Below are 18,161 nucleotides of genomic sequence, written 5' to 3'. Positions count from 1 at the left end.
AGCTTCTCCATTTTCTCTATATTTTGGCTTTGGTAATGGGAATTATCTTCCTTCCTTCATTCCTTTTCTTTTCTTTATTTTTTAAATAAATGTGCACAAAAGGGATCCCTGGGTGGCGCAGCGATTTAGCGCCTGCCTTTGGCCCAGGGCGCAATCCTGGAGACCCGGGATCGAATCCCACATCGGGCTCCTGGTGCATGGAGCCTGCTTCTCCCTCTGCCTGTGTCTCTGCCTCTCTCTCTCTCTGTCTCTGTGTGACTATCATAAATATATAAAAATTTAAAAAAAAAAGAAAAAAAAGAAAAAAAATAAATGTGCACAAAACTGGTAATTCTGAAGGCAACGAGTTATATATTATAGTTTCTATGACCATCTGTTTTTGTTGTTGTTTTTACTGCATAGAACATGTATTCAATGGAAAACTCCAATATAAGGGATTATTTTTGATCTGTTATAATTCATAAGAGAAACATAAGATATAATTAATAATTCTGCCAAAGGAGCAGAGGAGAATACTCAAATTGTAACACTCGTGTATATTGCAGAAGGTTTACTCAGTTTTGTACACACAAAAAATGCCACTGACATTTCTTCTTTGACTGCTATTGTAAGAATTCTGAACTTCACCAGGATTGAATACAACAAAAGCCAAGATCTTTTTGTAAGCTATAAAATCCCCTGCAGTGGTACTGATATAAACTAAAATATAACTTTTTCAGAAAGGTGAGAAACTTTCTCCCTTCTTCCCTTCCTCACTGCCTCACCCACTCTTTTTCTGCATGTGACTATGACATGCAACAATGTTAACTTGCTAAAATGCTGGTAGGAGATGAAAAGTAAAACTTAGATGACTCATTTAAGTGTGAAAAAAAATCATCCCACTTTATATATTTGACATCTCTACTAGATAGGAAACTCTAAAGAGGCTATTTGTTAAATGTCTAGATTATGATCTTTGATTCCAAGAAAATTCAAAAAGTAAGCAACGTATTTATATTCATGCTTCCAGAAATAACTGTTATTTCTTTGATACTGTCCCCACTGAAATGCCCACTACATCTAACTTTATTTTAAATATTCACTTTTTAGCCTAGAACACAAAGCATTAAGAATAGAAATGTGGACAGAAAATACATTAGTCATTGAGTGGTGTGGGAAGGAGATGGGAATTACCAGTAATGGGCATCAGGATCTTAATGTGGTGATGGATATATTCTAAAACTCATTTATGGGGATATTGCATCACTTGGCAAACTGGTAAATTTATGTAAAATATGATACACTTCAAATGAGTGGATTGTATGGTATATAAAATGCTTCAATACTGTTATATGCAAAAAAGAATGCAATGAATGAGAGAAGCCAGACACCAAAAAGCATATGCTATATGAATTCATTTATTTAAATTATAAGATGGGCAAAACTGATTAAAGGTATTAGAAAACTCAACATTGGCAAAACTTGGGGCAGAGGGGATGGACTATGGCTGGTGCAGAGTATATCTGAAGTGCCGTTAACATTCTATGTTTTCATCTGGTTATTAGTTGCATAAGCTTGGTTTGTGAAAATTCATTGAGCTGTACAGATTAATGATATGTGCAATTTTCCATATGTATATTATACCTCAACAAATGCCCACTATATACACATACATATATGCCTGTTCACAAATGTTTTTTTTCAATTTAAACAATAGAGCCAATTCTACATAACGTAAACTGTCATACCACATATTTAAAATGCATGTCCAAAAAGCTGGCATGAATCCTATGATATTCAGATTTCCCACATTTTGATGGAATTTGTGTCTAGCTACTAAAAAGAATTCCCATAGGACTTGAATTGAAAAGGGGGATAGCATCAAGCTAGTTTCTCATCAAATTATCAATGTTTCTTAAGAGCAAACACACTGATCTATGGGGAGGTTGGTGGGGAGCTAGCCTCGAGGAGTGGTGCATTTCGAAGAGGCTTTGGAAGGACTAAAGAGTGCACAGCAGGCACCAATAAGCTTTTGAAACCAAGACAGAATAGGATGGACGAGGTTTTATTGAAGGGAAACAGTCCCCTCGTGTTATTTTTGGTGCTCAGCTACTTATATATCTAATACTACTTTGATCTCTTCTGGTTCTACCGGAACCTTCCTTCAAGGACCAACTCAACATTTCCTCTCCCATGAACAACTCTTCAATATTATTAAACGCTAAAAGAGCTTTCCTCCTTTTTTTTTTAACTCCTCAATAAACATAAATGAAATAAAAATAAAAGACTGAGCAAATAATCTAGCTGTTGGTTCTTTATCTGCCAAAAAAACTATAGGTTTGTGGGCAGAAACCAAGCCTCGCTTATTTATCCACCCAACTCTAGAGTTGTCATGGTGTATCTTGTGGAATCTTAAGTGTTGGTGGAGTTAAAAATGGAAATATTTTCCTTAATAGCTGAAGATAACATGAAACCTCAGCTGAATTCAAAATGTAAAATTTCTGGAGTTATCAGTTGCCAACAGTCATTTTCACATTTAGATCATAAAGCTATATGTACCATTTTTTAAACACTCTGAAGTATGTAAATATAAAATAAGAAAAAACAAAAATCACTCAGATAATAGAATTAAGAAAGGTTTTAAGTGCCAAAAATATAATCGGAGAGCATGTTTATTTATTCACTCATAGATCATTAAACATCAAAAATTAGTTTTAGAAAAAAAATTAGTTTTAGGTAAAATCAACAGAAAGTCTGTCCTCTAGAAGCCTATTGATTTACTTTAGAAAAGGCAACCGTCTAAGGTGCGATAATATGGGTTTAATTAATGTTTAGATGCAATAAAGAAGATGTAGATGATAACAAGTGAGTGAGAATAAAAGTTCCAAAACAGATAAAGAAATGTATTCTGATATTTCAGGAAGTCTTCTAGTAAGAAAATGAAAGGAGAGGAAAAGCGTAGAACATTCAGAGATGACGAGGGCAAAATGCCTTAAGAACACAGTTGGATTCGAGAGCACAAGGTATAATCTGAAAGGCACTGAGGAATCTGGCTCCTTAGAGCAGATTTCAGATTGCATAGTTTTACTGGGGAAAAACATGGAAATCAATGTCTTATCCTTTTAATCCAAGTTCCCAACTTTTCACATAAAACTAACATTTTATTATAGTTTTATCTATATATTTGTTCAATGTGTTTTCAAATATCTACCTGAATACTATTTCACATCCATCCTTGCCTGTGACATCTGTCTAATTTATGAGGCTAAAGCAAGTTATGAACTCTTTTTAACAAGGTTATATAAGGATATGCAAAAACATTTTGTATTTTGTAATACTACACCTCTGATCTACAGACATGCTTAAAAATGCTTAGACACTTACACAATGTCTTTAGAGAAATTTAAATGGAAGAAAACAATAATTAACTAAGTATCTTTTAGAAAAAAAGTTTCTCCAGTATAATTTTCATTCAAATGCATTATTTAAACTGTCCATATCATTATTAATAAGACACATCCATATCATAATTAGAAATTATTAGCATTATTTAACATGCTGTCACTAGCGTGGCAGTGAAAGTTCATTAATTATAAAGCAGCTGAAGCAGGCATGGCCATCTCATCTCCTGGGAATTTACAAGATGGAACCTGATTTCTTCTCTCTAAGAGTCAAAAGCATTTATTTTGGACAACTGTAGTACATTTAGTGGTCCAAATGCAACCCAAGAACTTGCCTCCATACAGAATTAACCACAGTTATTTCAGCTGACAATTCTTACTTGAGAAACCACCAGGGGGGCTTCCACAAATGATTCACTCAGGGTGCTTAAAGCAATTTTACTCTGCCGATTTGTCACTTTAGAGACACATCCCATATAATTCAACAGCTTGAGAGGATCCATTGTAACTATTTTTTGCAATAATTATAAGATTAAGGGCTTATTTTGGGAGCCATTAATAATATCAATAAAAGGATTAAAACAATTTCAATGAAAATCACAAAGAGATCAAAGAGCTAGTGCAGTTAATGCTTCTGCTACATTTAAAATGAAAAGTTAATCACAGAAAAGCAGAATTTCCTCCTCAACCCACACCTCAAATGGATTCAAAGAATCCATTTTTGTTTGTTGGTCTGATAGAAATAAGTAAAATAAAATAACAATTTAGCTACAGTGCCTTCACACTAATCATGGAAAACAACACAGGACAGACCATTATAACACCTAACACAATAAAGTAATCAGACTTCTTTTAGGCACAACATCAGAGAATTTAACCATAGTTGGAGGCACGTCAAATGTATGACAAGAAGAGACACACAATGAGAGATAACAATGAAAAGAGACATAAGAGAAGAACGAAATGCAACCAAACTTCTATCAAATGAAATCCCTAATTTTGAAATCTTATTTTTCACTAATATTCACCTTAGCATGAGTTAGCATTTTAGAACTAGGTAAACAAAAGTCCTTAGATTTTCCTTGAGAGGCCATTATCAGATGTCTTGGTCATCACAAACCTGGCATGCTATAATTTCTATTAATAATTTATAGAAAAGTAATTTATTTAAAAAGATACTATCAATATGTTAAACACACACAAACATACATATTAGAATTTCAACCATCGAGAAGACAAAAGGCTAAAAATAATGCACTTTCTCAAGCACAAGAAAGATAATCCTTGAGAACTATCGTTTTTACTTTTATATACTTAAAACTGTAAGTTTATTTTTACATATGCTATGACTTCCCATATTTTAAGAACTCCTTAAATAATTGAAGAAATGGCTAAGTAGAAATCCTAATGAAAAAAATAATTCACTAAATAAGTAATTTACTGATTATTTTAATATTTCTTTGTAAGCATGTAGTCATAAAGTATGAAGGATTATTTTAAATGAATGACTTCACTAATTTCTGAGAAGTCATGCTAATACTGAACAAATATTTAAGAGATATCTGAGGGCAGCCAGGGTGGCTCAGCGCTTTAGCGCCGCCTTCAGCCCAGGCCTGATCCTGGAGACCGGGGATTGAGTCCCATGCCAGGCTTCCTGCGTGAAGCCTGCTTCTCCCTCTGCTTGGGTCTCTGCCTCTCTCTCTCTCTCTCTCTCTCTCTCTATCTTTCTCTGTTTGTCTCTTATGAATAAATTTAAAAAAAAGAGAGATATCTGATATTTAATTTATCAAGGAATTTTAGTATAATTTAAACCTTCTTATGGATTCCCATTGACCAATCTCTATAGAATTGAAGACTGTCTTTTCTTTATCCAATGATATTATATGATACCTTCATTTATATTATTTGAATATGATAATATTTTGAATAGCTTAAAAGAATGACATTACATTCTAGATAACAAAGCAATACTTTCTTCATTGTTTTTCCAAGGCCAACTAATTATTAATCAATAGCCTTTTACTACATTTTGATTAATTGTTATAAAGATTGCCTATTAGTTTTTATTTTCATACATTAAGAGAAAATATTTATTAGCAGTAAAATAATATTTCTGTAATTTCCGGAGAAAATTAGAAAGGTCTGTTTTTGAAAACTGTGAAATATAAATTTAGTTTCTCATCTATTTAGCCTAGTTCTAGAAAAGTCAGGATAGACCATTAAACCTGATAACTAATCTAATAAACTTTAATAATTTCCAAATGCCATTTGCAATCTCTAATACTAGCACTTTAGTGATATGGGAAAACAGTGTGATATTGAAAAAGTAATTCATATTATTCTAAAATATACAATGCTATTTGTGTTCTTACCTGTGCTCAATATGTCATACACATTTATCAGAGTTTATGTTAAATGCATAAAGAAAAGATTATTAGAAGTATCATACCTTTGAGACATAATCTTATAGGCATCTGGCAGATAGCATCGTATATTCTCCATCTGAGCAGGGTCAGAGTCACAAATTTTGTCATCAGTCCTCCCATAGTTGGCACTTTCTATCATGATGACATCTGTTCCTGGACAGCGGAGCTCTATGGGGTAGCTCTCACAGGAGAGCTCTCTGCGAACCACAGCCATCGGAATTGGGGCACGGCTGAAAGCTACCGGAAGGAGGAGGAAGAAATATAAGTCATCTTTATTACATACAAAGGAAGAATACATGTGTTTGCTTTTCTAGTGTTTGAGGAAAATACTAACACCAAGTACTAATACCAAAAAATAAACCGGTTGCAATTAACAATTTTAATTAAAATAGAATATTTCTCACTTCAACAACTTTACAGGATTTTTAAAAATCTAAGAATAACAGCTATTTCATAAAACCCTATCTAATAGTTTTCTTATAAATGAAAGGAAAAAAAAAAACCTGGATTTTCTAAAACTTTGGCTGGTACGTGAGGTAAAGACCATATAGAACTATTAGCCAGCTTGTAGAGAAAGATTCCTCAGGTAAACCTCAGGGGTATCTGTGTGTGTTTTGCATTGCTTTGTTTTATGTAAACTATTACCAAGAAATTGCATTTTTGTTGAATTTATATAATCTTAAGGATTCCATTTCAATTCTCAAACATGGTTTCATTTTTCAGTAATACCATGATCAGCATACTTTATAATTTAATTGTACTAAGTGTTCTTTAAGAAAATAGAGCTTTGTATGGAAAAAACTAAATTTTCCGTTAGCTCCCTCCACACACTTTCCCCCACTGTCAAGAGAAAACCAATCAGCATTGTGGCGACCCTCCTATTACAATTTTCTACAGAAATACAAATACATTTTATATGTTTCCTCCCACCACTCTTTATATTTTATTCAGGTAGTATCATACTACACATGTTGTTTGATACCTTGATTTATTTTATTTATTATTTTAATGGGCATCTCTTTTCATTTCTGTATTGTACTCCTCATTTTTAATGATTGCATTATATATACCTATAAAGATTATATAATTGATCTTATGTTTATGGGCATTTGGGAATGCCCAAGTGTTTTTGTCATAATATCGTGAAGAAGTAAACATATTTGTGTATCTTAGTTATAATATTTTAGAAAAGATATAATTATCCAATATATGTTATGGTATAGTCTTATAAATGAAATCAATGGATCAAAGGGGAAATGTATTTCAAATTTGTCAAAAATCAACAACTAGATATCCAAAAGACTTAATAAAGATGTATAGTTCTATCAGCAGCACTTTTCATTTCAAAACAACACATTCCGAATTACTTTAAATTTTACCAATGTAGTAGACAAGTAATGATACAATATCCTTTTTACAAATTTTACAATATTCTGTTTACACAGTAGTACACATTTTCATGTTAATCAACCTGTCACATTCCTTTTATTTATGAATTGCATGCTCACATTTATACATGGTTTGCTATTGTAAAATAGCTATTTATATAATGAGAAAAATTTTTTAAATTAATCCTTTATATTTGCAGCAAATATGTTCTTTTAAATCTGTTGTTTGATTTTAGATGTTTGCAGAACATATTTATTTCATTTATATACAGGGAATCACCATATTTTCATGTGAAGTTTAAGTTTCCCACTCGAAGATTGTGAACATAATCAGTACATTATTAAAGCCAAATGTTGGGATGCCTGGGTGGTTCCGTGGTTAAGCTTCTGCCTTCAGCCTAGGGTGTGATCCTGGAGACCCAGGTTGGAGTCCCACATCGGGCTTCCTGCATGGAGCCTGCTTCTCCCTCTGCCTATGTCTCTGCTTCTCTTTCTGTGTGTCTCTCATGAATAAATAAATAATAAAATCTTTAAAAAAATAAAAAAATAAAGCCAAATGTTTGGGCAGCCCTTGTGGCTCAGCAGTTTAGCGCCGCCTTTGGCCAGGGGGTGTGATCCTGGAGACTAGGATCGAGTCCCGCGTCAGGCTCCCTGCATGGAGTCTGCTTCTCCCTCTGCCTGTGTCTCTGCCTCTCTCTCTCTCTCTCTCTCTGTGTCTATCGTAAATAAATAAGTAAATCTTAAATAAATAAATAAATAAATAAATAAATAAATAAATAAAGCCAAATGTTTAATTGTAAAAACTCAAGTTTTCTTTTAAAAGCATATACTTGAAATTGTAAATTAAGTGTTTACCAATCATCTAATAAGTAGATTTCTAGGCATCTTATTCCTACATAAGAGAAATAATTATAGATACATACATGATAGCTATATATACGTATTAATATTTGCTTAATGCCCTAGTGTGTACATATATAAAAATATGCACTTACATAAATATATGCAACTTTTTTTGTGGCTTTTTCAAAAGCATGTAATGTGAAAATAAAAGAAGGGAGGAGAGAAAAAAGGAAGTGAAAATAGAGTGGAGGTAAAGAAAGAGAAGATTGGTTTAGTTTGTGAAACCATAACTACTATTTCAAAAACGAGAATGACATTAGTTTTTACCTTATTTCTATATTGTTTCAGAAAAGCTATAACTATACCATACACCACATGCAGAAGATTTGAGCAGGTCCCTCAAAGTTCTCAAGCAGCACATACAGGTAATTCCAGTCTGGCTGTTATTCAACATCTTCTTTGTGCTTGCTCACCCTCTGTCTCCCTCTCTCATTCTCTCTCCCTTTTACTCATGCATACACAAACAGAAGAATCTACCACATCCAAAGCATTCATCAGAGTTAACATAATTAGAGGTTAGTTGTAACATTATTTTCAAGTTTGCTCTTGAGTCAACATTTTGACAGGGTATTCCCACAATAGAGAGACACTGAATTTCTGAGATATGCATGTCTATTGTTCCTAAAATAAAATAAAATATCCTTGTTTATCTATCATTCTGAAATTAGATGGTTTTTAAAACAAGATGTCCTTTTTAATAGTGAGATTTCTAAAAAAAAAAAGTGAGATTTGTGTTTTCAAGGATAAAGATATTTTCATTAATGCACTTAGTGTTTTAAGTAATGAAATCATTGAATAATAAAAATATTCCAATTTGGGGATCCAGTTTCATAACTTAGGTCAGTTTAAATGGAACCATAGAGGTTGTTTTTGTCTCTCTGGTTTTTATTTTTGGTTTTAATAAACAGTTTTTGAAATCAGAATTTTCCAGGAAGTGTTTTAGCATTTGCTAAAAGGAAATTTGTTTCTTAACTTTGGTATAACTATTTTTAAAATAACATTGAAACTGCTTCCAAACAATAACTGATCTGGCTATATTTTAACTTAAACAGTTAAATCAAGTTGAGAAACAAGTTAATTTAATAAGGAAACAAAACAAATAAGCAAATCATACAGTTAAAGCATGTGTCTGACTAAGTGGACAATTTGGTTAATTAAACTCATCAGTCAATTTTTGTCAAAACATGTGTACATAGAGCAAGCTTTATTCTGGTTCTCTACTGTCAAAAATATGATTTAGAACCAGACACTAGACAGTTGTAAAGTCAACTAAAATATGGAGGCCAAAATTTTCCATGTATCTCTTTTGACCTTGTAAGAGTTTCACAAAAGTTATGTATATGGCAATTTTTACAGAAAGCCAGAGTTGATTTTGTGGATGCTTTCTTCCATTTAACACATAATTGCATTTGTATCAGTAACCTGGTGATAAATTACACTCCTAAATGATGGATGCTTTGTTTAAAGGAATGTATTACTGGAAACTATAACATTATCTAATTAGCTATTTAAATTACTTTTAATTATATTGCAAAATGCTTTAATCAGCAACCAAATTCCAATGGAAAAAATGTTTAAGTTAAATGTTTGTTGTTGTTGTTTTTTTTAACCATTCATTTATTATGCTACGAATTGAGAGATTTTGCTTAGTAGAGAAAAGAAGTAAGACATGGGAAATGTCAATTCAAATGCAGGATAGTCTGTGAAACTGGCTATTACATGTTTACTAAGGTAACACTGCATCGGGCATTGTGAAGTAGCTGTAGGAAAAAAATTGGGGGCAAAGAAGGCATACTCTTGAACTCCTTCTCACTTTTAGTCTATGAGTTAATCTGTTATAACAAGGAACAGAGTATCATCATTAGATGTGTAATGGGTATTCGCTAAATAAATTGGGGAAACTTCAGATGTAAAATCTGGTAACCGGGCAGGATGCCGCACTATGGAACTAGCCACTGATCATGAAATCAAGGAAATACGGATGAAATGAAGCTTCTCTACTAAAGATGGCAGGAGCCTCAGCAAATACCCAGGTTCCATGGCAAACACACATCTAACAAAAAGTGCTCCTGACAATGGATTAAATAACAAGAGAAAAAGCTCCCTGTTCTTGCCCACTTGTTTCAGCACAAGTCACTTTCATGTTTTCTTTTCTGAGGCCTCAGCCACTCTGTGGTTGAAACCTCTTCTTTGGGTGCTCCTACTGTTAAGCCTGCTTGGTGATATTTGACTCAAAATGCCTGAAGTCCTTGGTGAACTGTGGATGATAATAACAAAGAAACCAGACTAGGGATGGGGGGGTGAGGGTGGAGCCAGAGGCCAAAAGCTGGTGACCAAACACAAGTCAAATGATTCTTTGTGTACCTCAAGTACAGGGCTCAGAGACTTGCTAGGATAAAGCTAGAGCACTGGAGAGGAGCTATCAAAGAAGGGAGTGGTAACTGAGACAAAGGATTTTAAGAGAAAGGGTATCAATTGATAAGAATAACACTAAACACAGACATAAAGGCAAACAGTTAGTGGGTTGAGAGCATAACACAGTATAATTTATTACATTTCAAACATGTTGACTGTAAGGAGTCAGGGTAACACTCAAAAAAGTTCAATTAAAAAAATTAAAAAGTTAAAAAAATAAAAAATAAAATAAAAATAAATTTAAAAAGTTCAATTGTCAGGGCACCGGTGGCCCAGCTGGTTAAGTGTGGGACTCTTGGTTTGGGCTGAGGTTGTGATCTCAGGGTCGTGAGATGGAACCCCAAGTGCAACTCCACATCGGGCCTAGAGTTGGTGAGATTCTCTCCCTCTTCCTCTGCCCCTCCCCCTTCTGTCCTTTCTCTCATTCTCACCCTCTCTCATATAAATAAATAAAGCTTTTAAAAAATCGACTCTCAGTTGGATTCAGGAGTAGAATATAGGCTAAAACCACAGTAAGGACATAAAATAGTGCAGGGAGTACCTATAGAGAAGTGAATGGATGCAGAAATTGGGATTATCAGTGGCCACTGAAGAAATGTTGGAGGAGCATACTACTGAGTCACATAGAGAAGGGCTCTGTTATCTATTCAAGGAAGAATCTGATTAAATGGACTAGCCTGCTTACCAATTACCACTGCTTCGAGGTAAGGAAACTTGGTTATAGAACAGATGAATCAACTGTGTGGGCGCGCGCGTGCATGTGTATGTGCACACCCATCTCCTTCAGCCAAGTTTTCAAATGCCCTGTCCAAATCTCGTCTTTCCTTTTTTTTTTTTTTTAAACCAAGATTTTATTTATTTATTCATGAGAGACACACAAGAGAGGGGCAAAGACCCAGGCAGAAGGAGAAGCAGGCTCCTTGCAGGGAGCATGATGTAGGACTCAATCTTGGATTCTGGGATCACGCCCCGGGCTGAAGGCAGACACTCAACCACCAAGCCACCCAGGCCTGCCAAATCTCATCTTTCCATGAATTATTCCACATTTTCAGAAATCCACTCAAAAACTAAAGCCTGTAGCCTAATCTCCATTTAGCAGAGACTGAAATCTTCACCCTCTTCTATATGTCTGTTTATTGTGAATACAAACTTAGCAAAACAGCTTATATGTATATTTTCCATTCCTTTATCCTCATGCTTTAACCCAAATCTTGTGAATTTAAGGAAGATTAAATCCACTAAAGATTTTTTTTTTAAAGAATGGATAAGGAAATGCAAAATAGAAGGCCATTTTTTTAGCAGTAAGAACAAGATGATTGCTTTAAATGAATAATGACAGGGAACATATTTGATCTATATTTAGGAACAAAAAAAAATTGTATGATTTGGTGATTGGCTGAACATGAAGGGTAAAAGGGAGGGTAGCAAAAATAACTACCGTGCTGCTGGCATAAGCAATTGGCTACATTATAGTGTCATAAAAAAAAAAATCTGGTAGGAAGTTGAATGCAGGTTAATGACTCAGAAAAGAGATCTTTCTAAATTTGAGAATGGTAAAGTAGTACCTAAAACCAGAGCAGTAGATAAGATAACCTAGGGAGGGAGTATAGGTTTTATTAAAGAGCTCCACATGGCTCTTTCAAATATGTTCACAATTCTTTGTTAGTCCTCCATTTATATTCATTTTCCCCTTGAATATGGGCTTTACTTAGGTGCTTACTTCTCATTGACATGGTGTGGTAGAAATGAGTGGGTATGATTCATTAACAAAACATTACAGTTTCCATCCTCTCTCAATCACTCATTTTGTGCAAAGCCAGTTAGGAGAGAACACTGCACAGGCTTACTGTGCAGGTCCAGGTAAAGAATTGAGCCCTCTTCTGACAACCAAGTAAGGCAGGCAAGTAATGAACCTTGGTGGCCAAACCTCCAAACACCAAAAATCCTCCCTTTAAGTAACTACAACTCTATGAGAGATCCTGAGCCAGGATCAACTACTCAAACTACTCCCAGGTTCTTAGCCTAAGGAAATCATGGAAGATGATAAACCTTTATTGTTTCAAGTCACTGAAGAAATGTTTTAAAGGTGGACACTGAAACTTGTACAGTTATTAAAGAATTACCAAATCAATAAAAGAAAAATATTATGAATGAATGACCACAGATAGTCTAAGATTACCACCCCTTCGCTCAAATATCACGTCACTAAGCCACCAGATTTATATATATATATATAATTTTATTATATTTTTATCTTATCATTTAATTTATATGTAAATATATGTAAATACACATACAGTTTTCAGCACTGAAAAATGATTACTAATAGGTGGTAAAAACATTTTCTTCCTGTATGCAAATAATCATAAGAGGCGGAAAAAGGCTCTTTTGAAAACTTAAAAATGAAAAGGAAAGAGATCTGATTTCTTATAAGAAAGAAGTAAAACTATTTGTAGATCAAGGCCAATGATTTTAAAGGCATTTCTTAATTATAGAAAGGGACACAACTATCTGGAAGTGGGCTAGATTCTACTTATTGCCAATGACTTTTATTTTATTTATTTTTTTTTTATTTATGATAGTTACAGAGAGAGAGAGAGGGAGGCAGAGACACAGGCAGAGGGAGAAGCAGGCTCCATGCACCGGGAGCCCGATGTGGGATTCGATCCCGGGTCTCCGGGATCACACCCTGGACCAAAGGCAGGCGCCAAACCGCTGCGCCACCCAGGGATCCCTGCCAATGACTTTTAAAAAAATACTTCATTACTTCAATGCTGCCAAAAAGCATATACTCTCAATTTTGAGTTTCAACAGAGCCTATGACATAATTTTCTTAAATATGTGTATTTTCTCTGTGCCATTTTACATGCCAGCATGCTTATCCAAGTTTTAAAAACTGTGCTCTGAAAATTGAATCCAAAATATTTGGCAGCAAAAATAACATTTAAAACCCAATGAAATATCAACCTATCATCTACTTTCTTTAAAAGTACATCTGTTACCAGGAAGCATCTAATACACTGAATTTCAACATCTCTATTTCAGAAAAAAATACATATAATTTAAATGATATAGTATTTAATTAAGTGTAACACAGGGACAAATAAAACTGCTATCCTGAAGGAATTGCCAAAGGCAATTATGTTCTGAGGGCGAAAAACAAAACAAAATAAAATAAAGCAAAACAAATAAATACATACATATATACATACATAAATAAATAGAAACCAAAAAGGAAAAAAAAAAAAAAAGAAACCAAAAAGGCATGGAATTTAAAATTCCTGAAGTTACAGGGATAAAAAGCAAAAATAAGTAGAATATCATACAATAGAATATGCTGAGGTATCCTTTTTACCTATGGAGCTTCACCATGAGGGTAACATTAATCTTCCTTTTTGAAGATATCTATACAAAAATGGTGGCATTCAAGGGAAACAGTGCACCCAGAAACTGTATAAAAAATGTAGCAAGTGTTTAAATAAATGAGTTTGTTACAACTTTTCAACATCCAGTAAAATTACATTCCGTACTGTCTTCCAATTATATAATTATATTATAATTATATTTATGAGGGATAAAAGTTCTAAAACTGTGTCAAATTTCACATATCACAATAATCCCAATCTTTTTCTAAATGTCAAAAACTCAAAACTGTTCAAAATAAGAGTACAATTCATAATAACTCAAAACTGGCTGTTCAAAATAAGTGTACAATTCATGATTTCAAGATAAACAAAAAGTTTAAAAGAAATTATACGATTCAAAAGAAATAAAGAAATAAAGAAGATACGCTAATGTAATTCTCAATGCATATTGATCACCTACACTGTGGCTGCTGGGAGTTACTGAACATAATCCATGGATATTTAAATTTTCCCGCCAGACTGGGCATTATCTCAGATGTAGGGATGGTTCTTTACAGAATGGGATTCCAATATCTAGCAAAAGGAGCTTCAGAGTTATCATAAAAAATCAAGAAGATAATAAAAATTAATATGTGTGATGATCAATTTTATGTGTCAGTTTGACTGGGCTAAGGGATGCCTAGGTGACTGGTAAAATATTATTTCTGGGTCTGTCTGTGATGGTATCTCTGGAAAAAAAAACATTTGATTCACTGCACTAGTAAAGATGATCATCCTCACCAATTTAGGTGGTATCATCCAATCTTCTGAGGACTCAAATAGAACAAAAAGGCAGAAGACATATGAATTTCCTCAGTGCTTGTCTGAACTGGTACATCCACCTTCTATAACCCTCTGACATTGTTGCTTCTGATCCTCAGGCCTTTGGACATGGGCTATAACATCAGTGGCCCTCCAGATCTCAGGTCTCTGAACTCAGATTGACACGTATACCACTGCTTCAGATGATTCTCAGACCTTTGAGTTTGGACTAGAATAATGTCCCTGGCTTTTCCATGCCTCCACCTTGCAAAAGAGTGAATCATTGGACTTCTCAGCCTCCATAATTACAAAAGCCATGCCTCTTAATAAATATCTTTATATTAATATATAAATATCTTTACACATAGATAACCCTACATATATGCATATATATATAAATATAATATATCAATAAATATATGGCCCGATGTAAGGATCCATATATATAGTCCTGTATATATGGATAAACGTGATACATAAAATTTAATAGTCTTAGGGGCAACTGGATAGCTCAGTGGTTGAGTGTCTGCCCTTGGCTCAGGTCATGATCCTAGGGTCGGGATCAAGTCCCACATTGGGCTCCTTGTGGGGAGCCTACTTCTTTCTCCCTCTGCCTATGTTTCTGCCTCTCTCTGTGTGTCTCTTATGAATAAATAAATAAATAAAAATCTTTAAAAATTTTGATAGTTTTAGAAATTTTATCCCTCATCAATATAACTCAAAAACAATCTGGAGAAAACTGACTAATAATGTGAGTGTGCTAAGTTCCAAACACCAAGAGATGGTATCCATAACTGCTAAAAAACAAAGGGTTGCAAGATACTTTTAACAAGATGAGAGGAGTGAAGTCTGGAGCAGGATAGGGCAGATGGACTGATGATTCAGAGCAAAATTGCTGAGAATCTTTCTAAGTGTCTCCATGGGACTCCAGAAGCTTATACTTAGAGAATATGCATCAATGCCAGGCTTAAAACATTATAAAGCACAATGAATTATGTAGAACAGATTAAAAATTATGGAGTGAAAAAAAATATGGAGTGATAAACATGTGCTTGGGTGCTTAAAAAAGATTTTTTGAAGGTAGCAAACTTTATCTGGCCATGAAAGATGAAACAATATGTGAATATAGAAGAAAAAATAATAAAATTTTCTAGGCAGAAATTCAGAGCAATAAAAAATATATTCAGAGTTCCAAGGGAGGACCTCAAAGAAATATCTGCATTTCCATGTTCATTGCAGCATTATTCTCAATAGCTAAACACAGAAACAATCTACATATCTATTGATGAATAAGTGGATAATTAAGATGTGGCACATAGGATAGTCTGGGTGACTCAGCAACTTTAGAGCGGCCTTCGGCCCAGGGTCTGATCCTGGAGACCCGGGATCGAATCCCCCTGCATGGAGCTTGCTTCTCCCTCTGCCTGTGTTTCTGCCTCTCTCTCTGTGTGTATCTCTCATGAAAAAATAAATGAAATCTTTGAAAAAAAAAAAAAAAGATGTGGCATATATACATATATAATGAAATATCATTCAGTCACATGAAAGAAGGAAATCCTGCCATTTTACGACAACATGGACGGATCTTGAATGTATTATATTAAGTGAAATAAAACAGAAAAAAAGATAAGTACTGTATGATATCACTTACATGTGGAATCTAAAAAAGCTGAACTCATGGAAACAGAGAGAACAGTGGCTGCCAGGAGATGGGGATGAAAATATGGTAGGATGTTGGGCAAAGAGTATAAACGTTCAGTTATAAGATGAGTAGCTTCTGGAGATCTAGTGGACAACAGAGTGGCTATTTCAACAATACTATATTACATATTTAAAAGGTGCTAAGAGAGGGGATCTTAAATGTTCTTACCACAAAAATAAATGGCAATTATGTGAGATGGAGAGGATATTAACTAACCATAACCCTACTGTGGTAATCATTTACAACACATAAGTGCATCAAATCAACGCACAATACACCTTAAACTTACACAATATTACATGTCAATTAAATATCATTTAGCTGGGGAAAGAAACAAAGATGTATTCACAAGAGAATCAGGAGCAGATGGTAGACAGAATTAAGCTGTAGTCAAATCAAAAAGATCACTAAAATCAGATTCAGAGTACAGTCCAAATTATATGGGGCAGTGTAAGATTACAGTATCATAAAATAACATAATAATATTAATAAAATTAATCTTCAAAAGCATTACCCAATAGATTATTCAAACAGTGAAAGATATTAGATAGTATAGAGCAAGATAACAGAGTTTGGAATTAATGAAGAAGATACTGTGATAAGCTGTTTAGAGTGAGATGATGATGATAATTGATAACATTTATGGAGTGCTTTCTATGTGCTGGTGATTTAAAAGTATCATTTTATTTCAAACCCAAACAATAAAAGCTTGGCAATATTATCATCCCCATTTAGTATACCAGGAAACTGCATCTTAGCCCAAAATAGGAGGCATGAACTAGGAAGTCATCTAGGTAAGAGATGCCGTGAGCCTTCTTGTGTGTCACACAGACAAAACAAATGAAGGGGGCTTCCTTGGTTAATACACAAGGTATTATGAGAAGATCACACTAACAATCAATAATGCAACCTTATAGATTCTCATTCCCTTAGTGACATGAAGTCTAATTCTTGAACGTGAAATGTAAGTCAAATATTCCATTTATTACGCCCAGCAAGGTTGTTTTGTTTTGCTTTTATTTTTTTTAAGATTTTATTTATTTATTCATGGGAGACACAGAGAGAGAGGCAGAGACAGAGGCAGAAGGAGAAGCAGGCTTCTTGCAGAGACTGACATGGGACTCGATCCCAGGACCCCGAGATCACGACCTGAACCAAAGACAGATGCTCAACCACTAAGCCACCCACGTGCCACTGCTTTGTTTTTAAATACCAAAAAAACATAAGAGCATATTATTACTATTCTGACAATTTTAAGATATTCTTTCCTAACACTTTGATATTTTATCACAAAAATTAATAAGAGAATTTTCTTTATGTAAAAATCTACAGTGGTAAGATGGAAAATCACCGATTTTAAAATGCGGCATTAATTTTCCAATGTAGTCATTTTACTTATATTGCAGTGTATAAATGTATAACATTCTTTATTTCAAATCAACAAATTTAAAGTTTATCTTATTCTTATGGTACAACCAAGAAAATCTATAGTCCTACAGATTCTAACAGAAGAAACACATGGGAAATTTACTGAAATATAAACATAAGTTTTGAATAAACAGTGATGTCACAGATAAAACTAACCAGAACTTAATCTGTGAAGGAAAGAAATTGCTAAACAGTGAATAAATGTTCTACTGCACAACACACAGCATTCAGAAATACACACACACCAACTTACATTCATTCTTTCCCTCCTCCCCGACCCACCACACATAATATTCACTGGAAAGGATAAAGAGCTTTCAATAACTTATCATTTTTTTTGTGTGTACTGTTTT

At 34.0% G+C, this 18,161-nt stretch overlaps 1 protein-coding gene across 23 annotated transcripts in view; it reads right to left on the bottom strand.

Moving 5' to 3' along the window:
* Positions 1–18,161, bottom strand: part of ADGRL3 (adhesion G protein-coupled receptor L3) — a 682,677-nt gene that overhangs the window by 456,689 nt on the left and 207,827 nt on the right. For all 23 annotated transcript variants that reach the window (XM_049092995.1, XM_049092994.1, XM_049092973.1 and 20 more), the window contains one exon: positions 5,830–6,043. In XM_049092995.1, coding sequence (XP_048948952.1) covers positions 5,830–6,043 — 214 coding nt within the window. The remainder of the gene's footprint in view (positions 1–5,829; positions 6,044–18,161) is intronic.

Source organism: Canis lupus, chromosome 13 (genome assembly GCF_003254725.2).
Source record: "Canis lupus dingo isolate Sandy chromosome 13, ASM325472v2, whole genome shotgun sequence".
In the NCBI taxonomy this organism is placed as follows: Eukaryota; Metazoa; Chordata; class Mammalia; order Carnivora; family Canidae; genus Canis; species Canis lupus.
The sequence above is the reverse complement of the archived record's forward strand: the minus strand, read 5'-3'. Positions and strand labels throughout refer to the sequence as shown.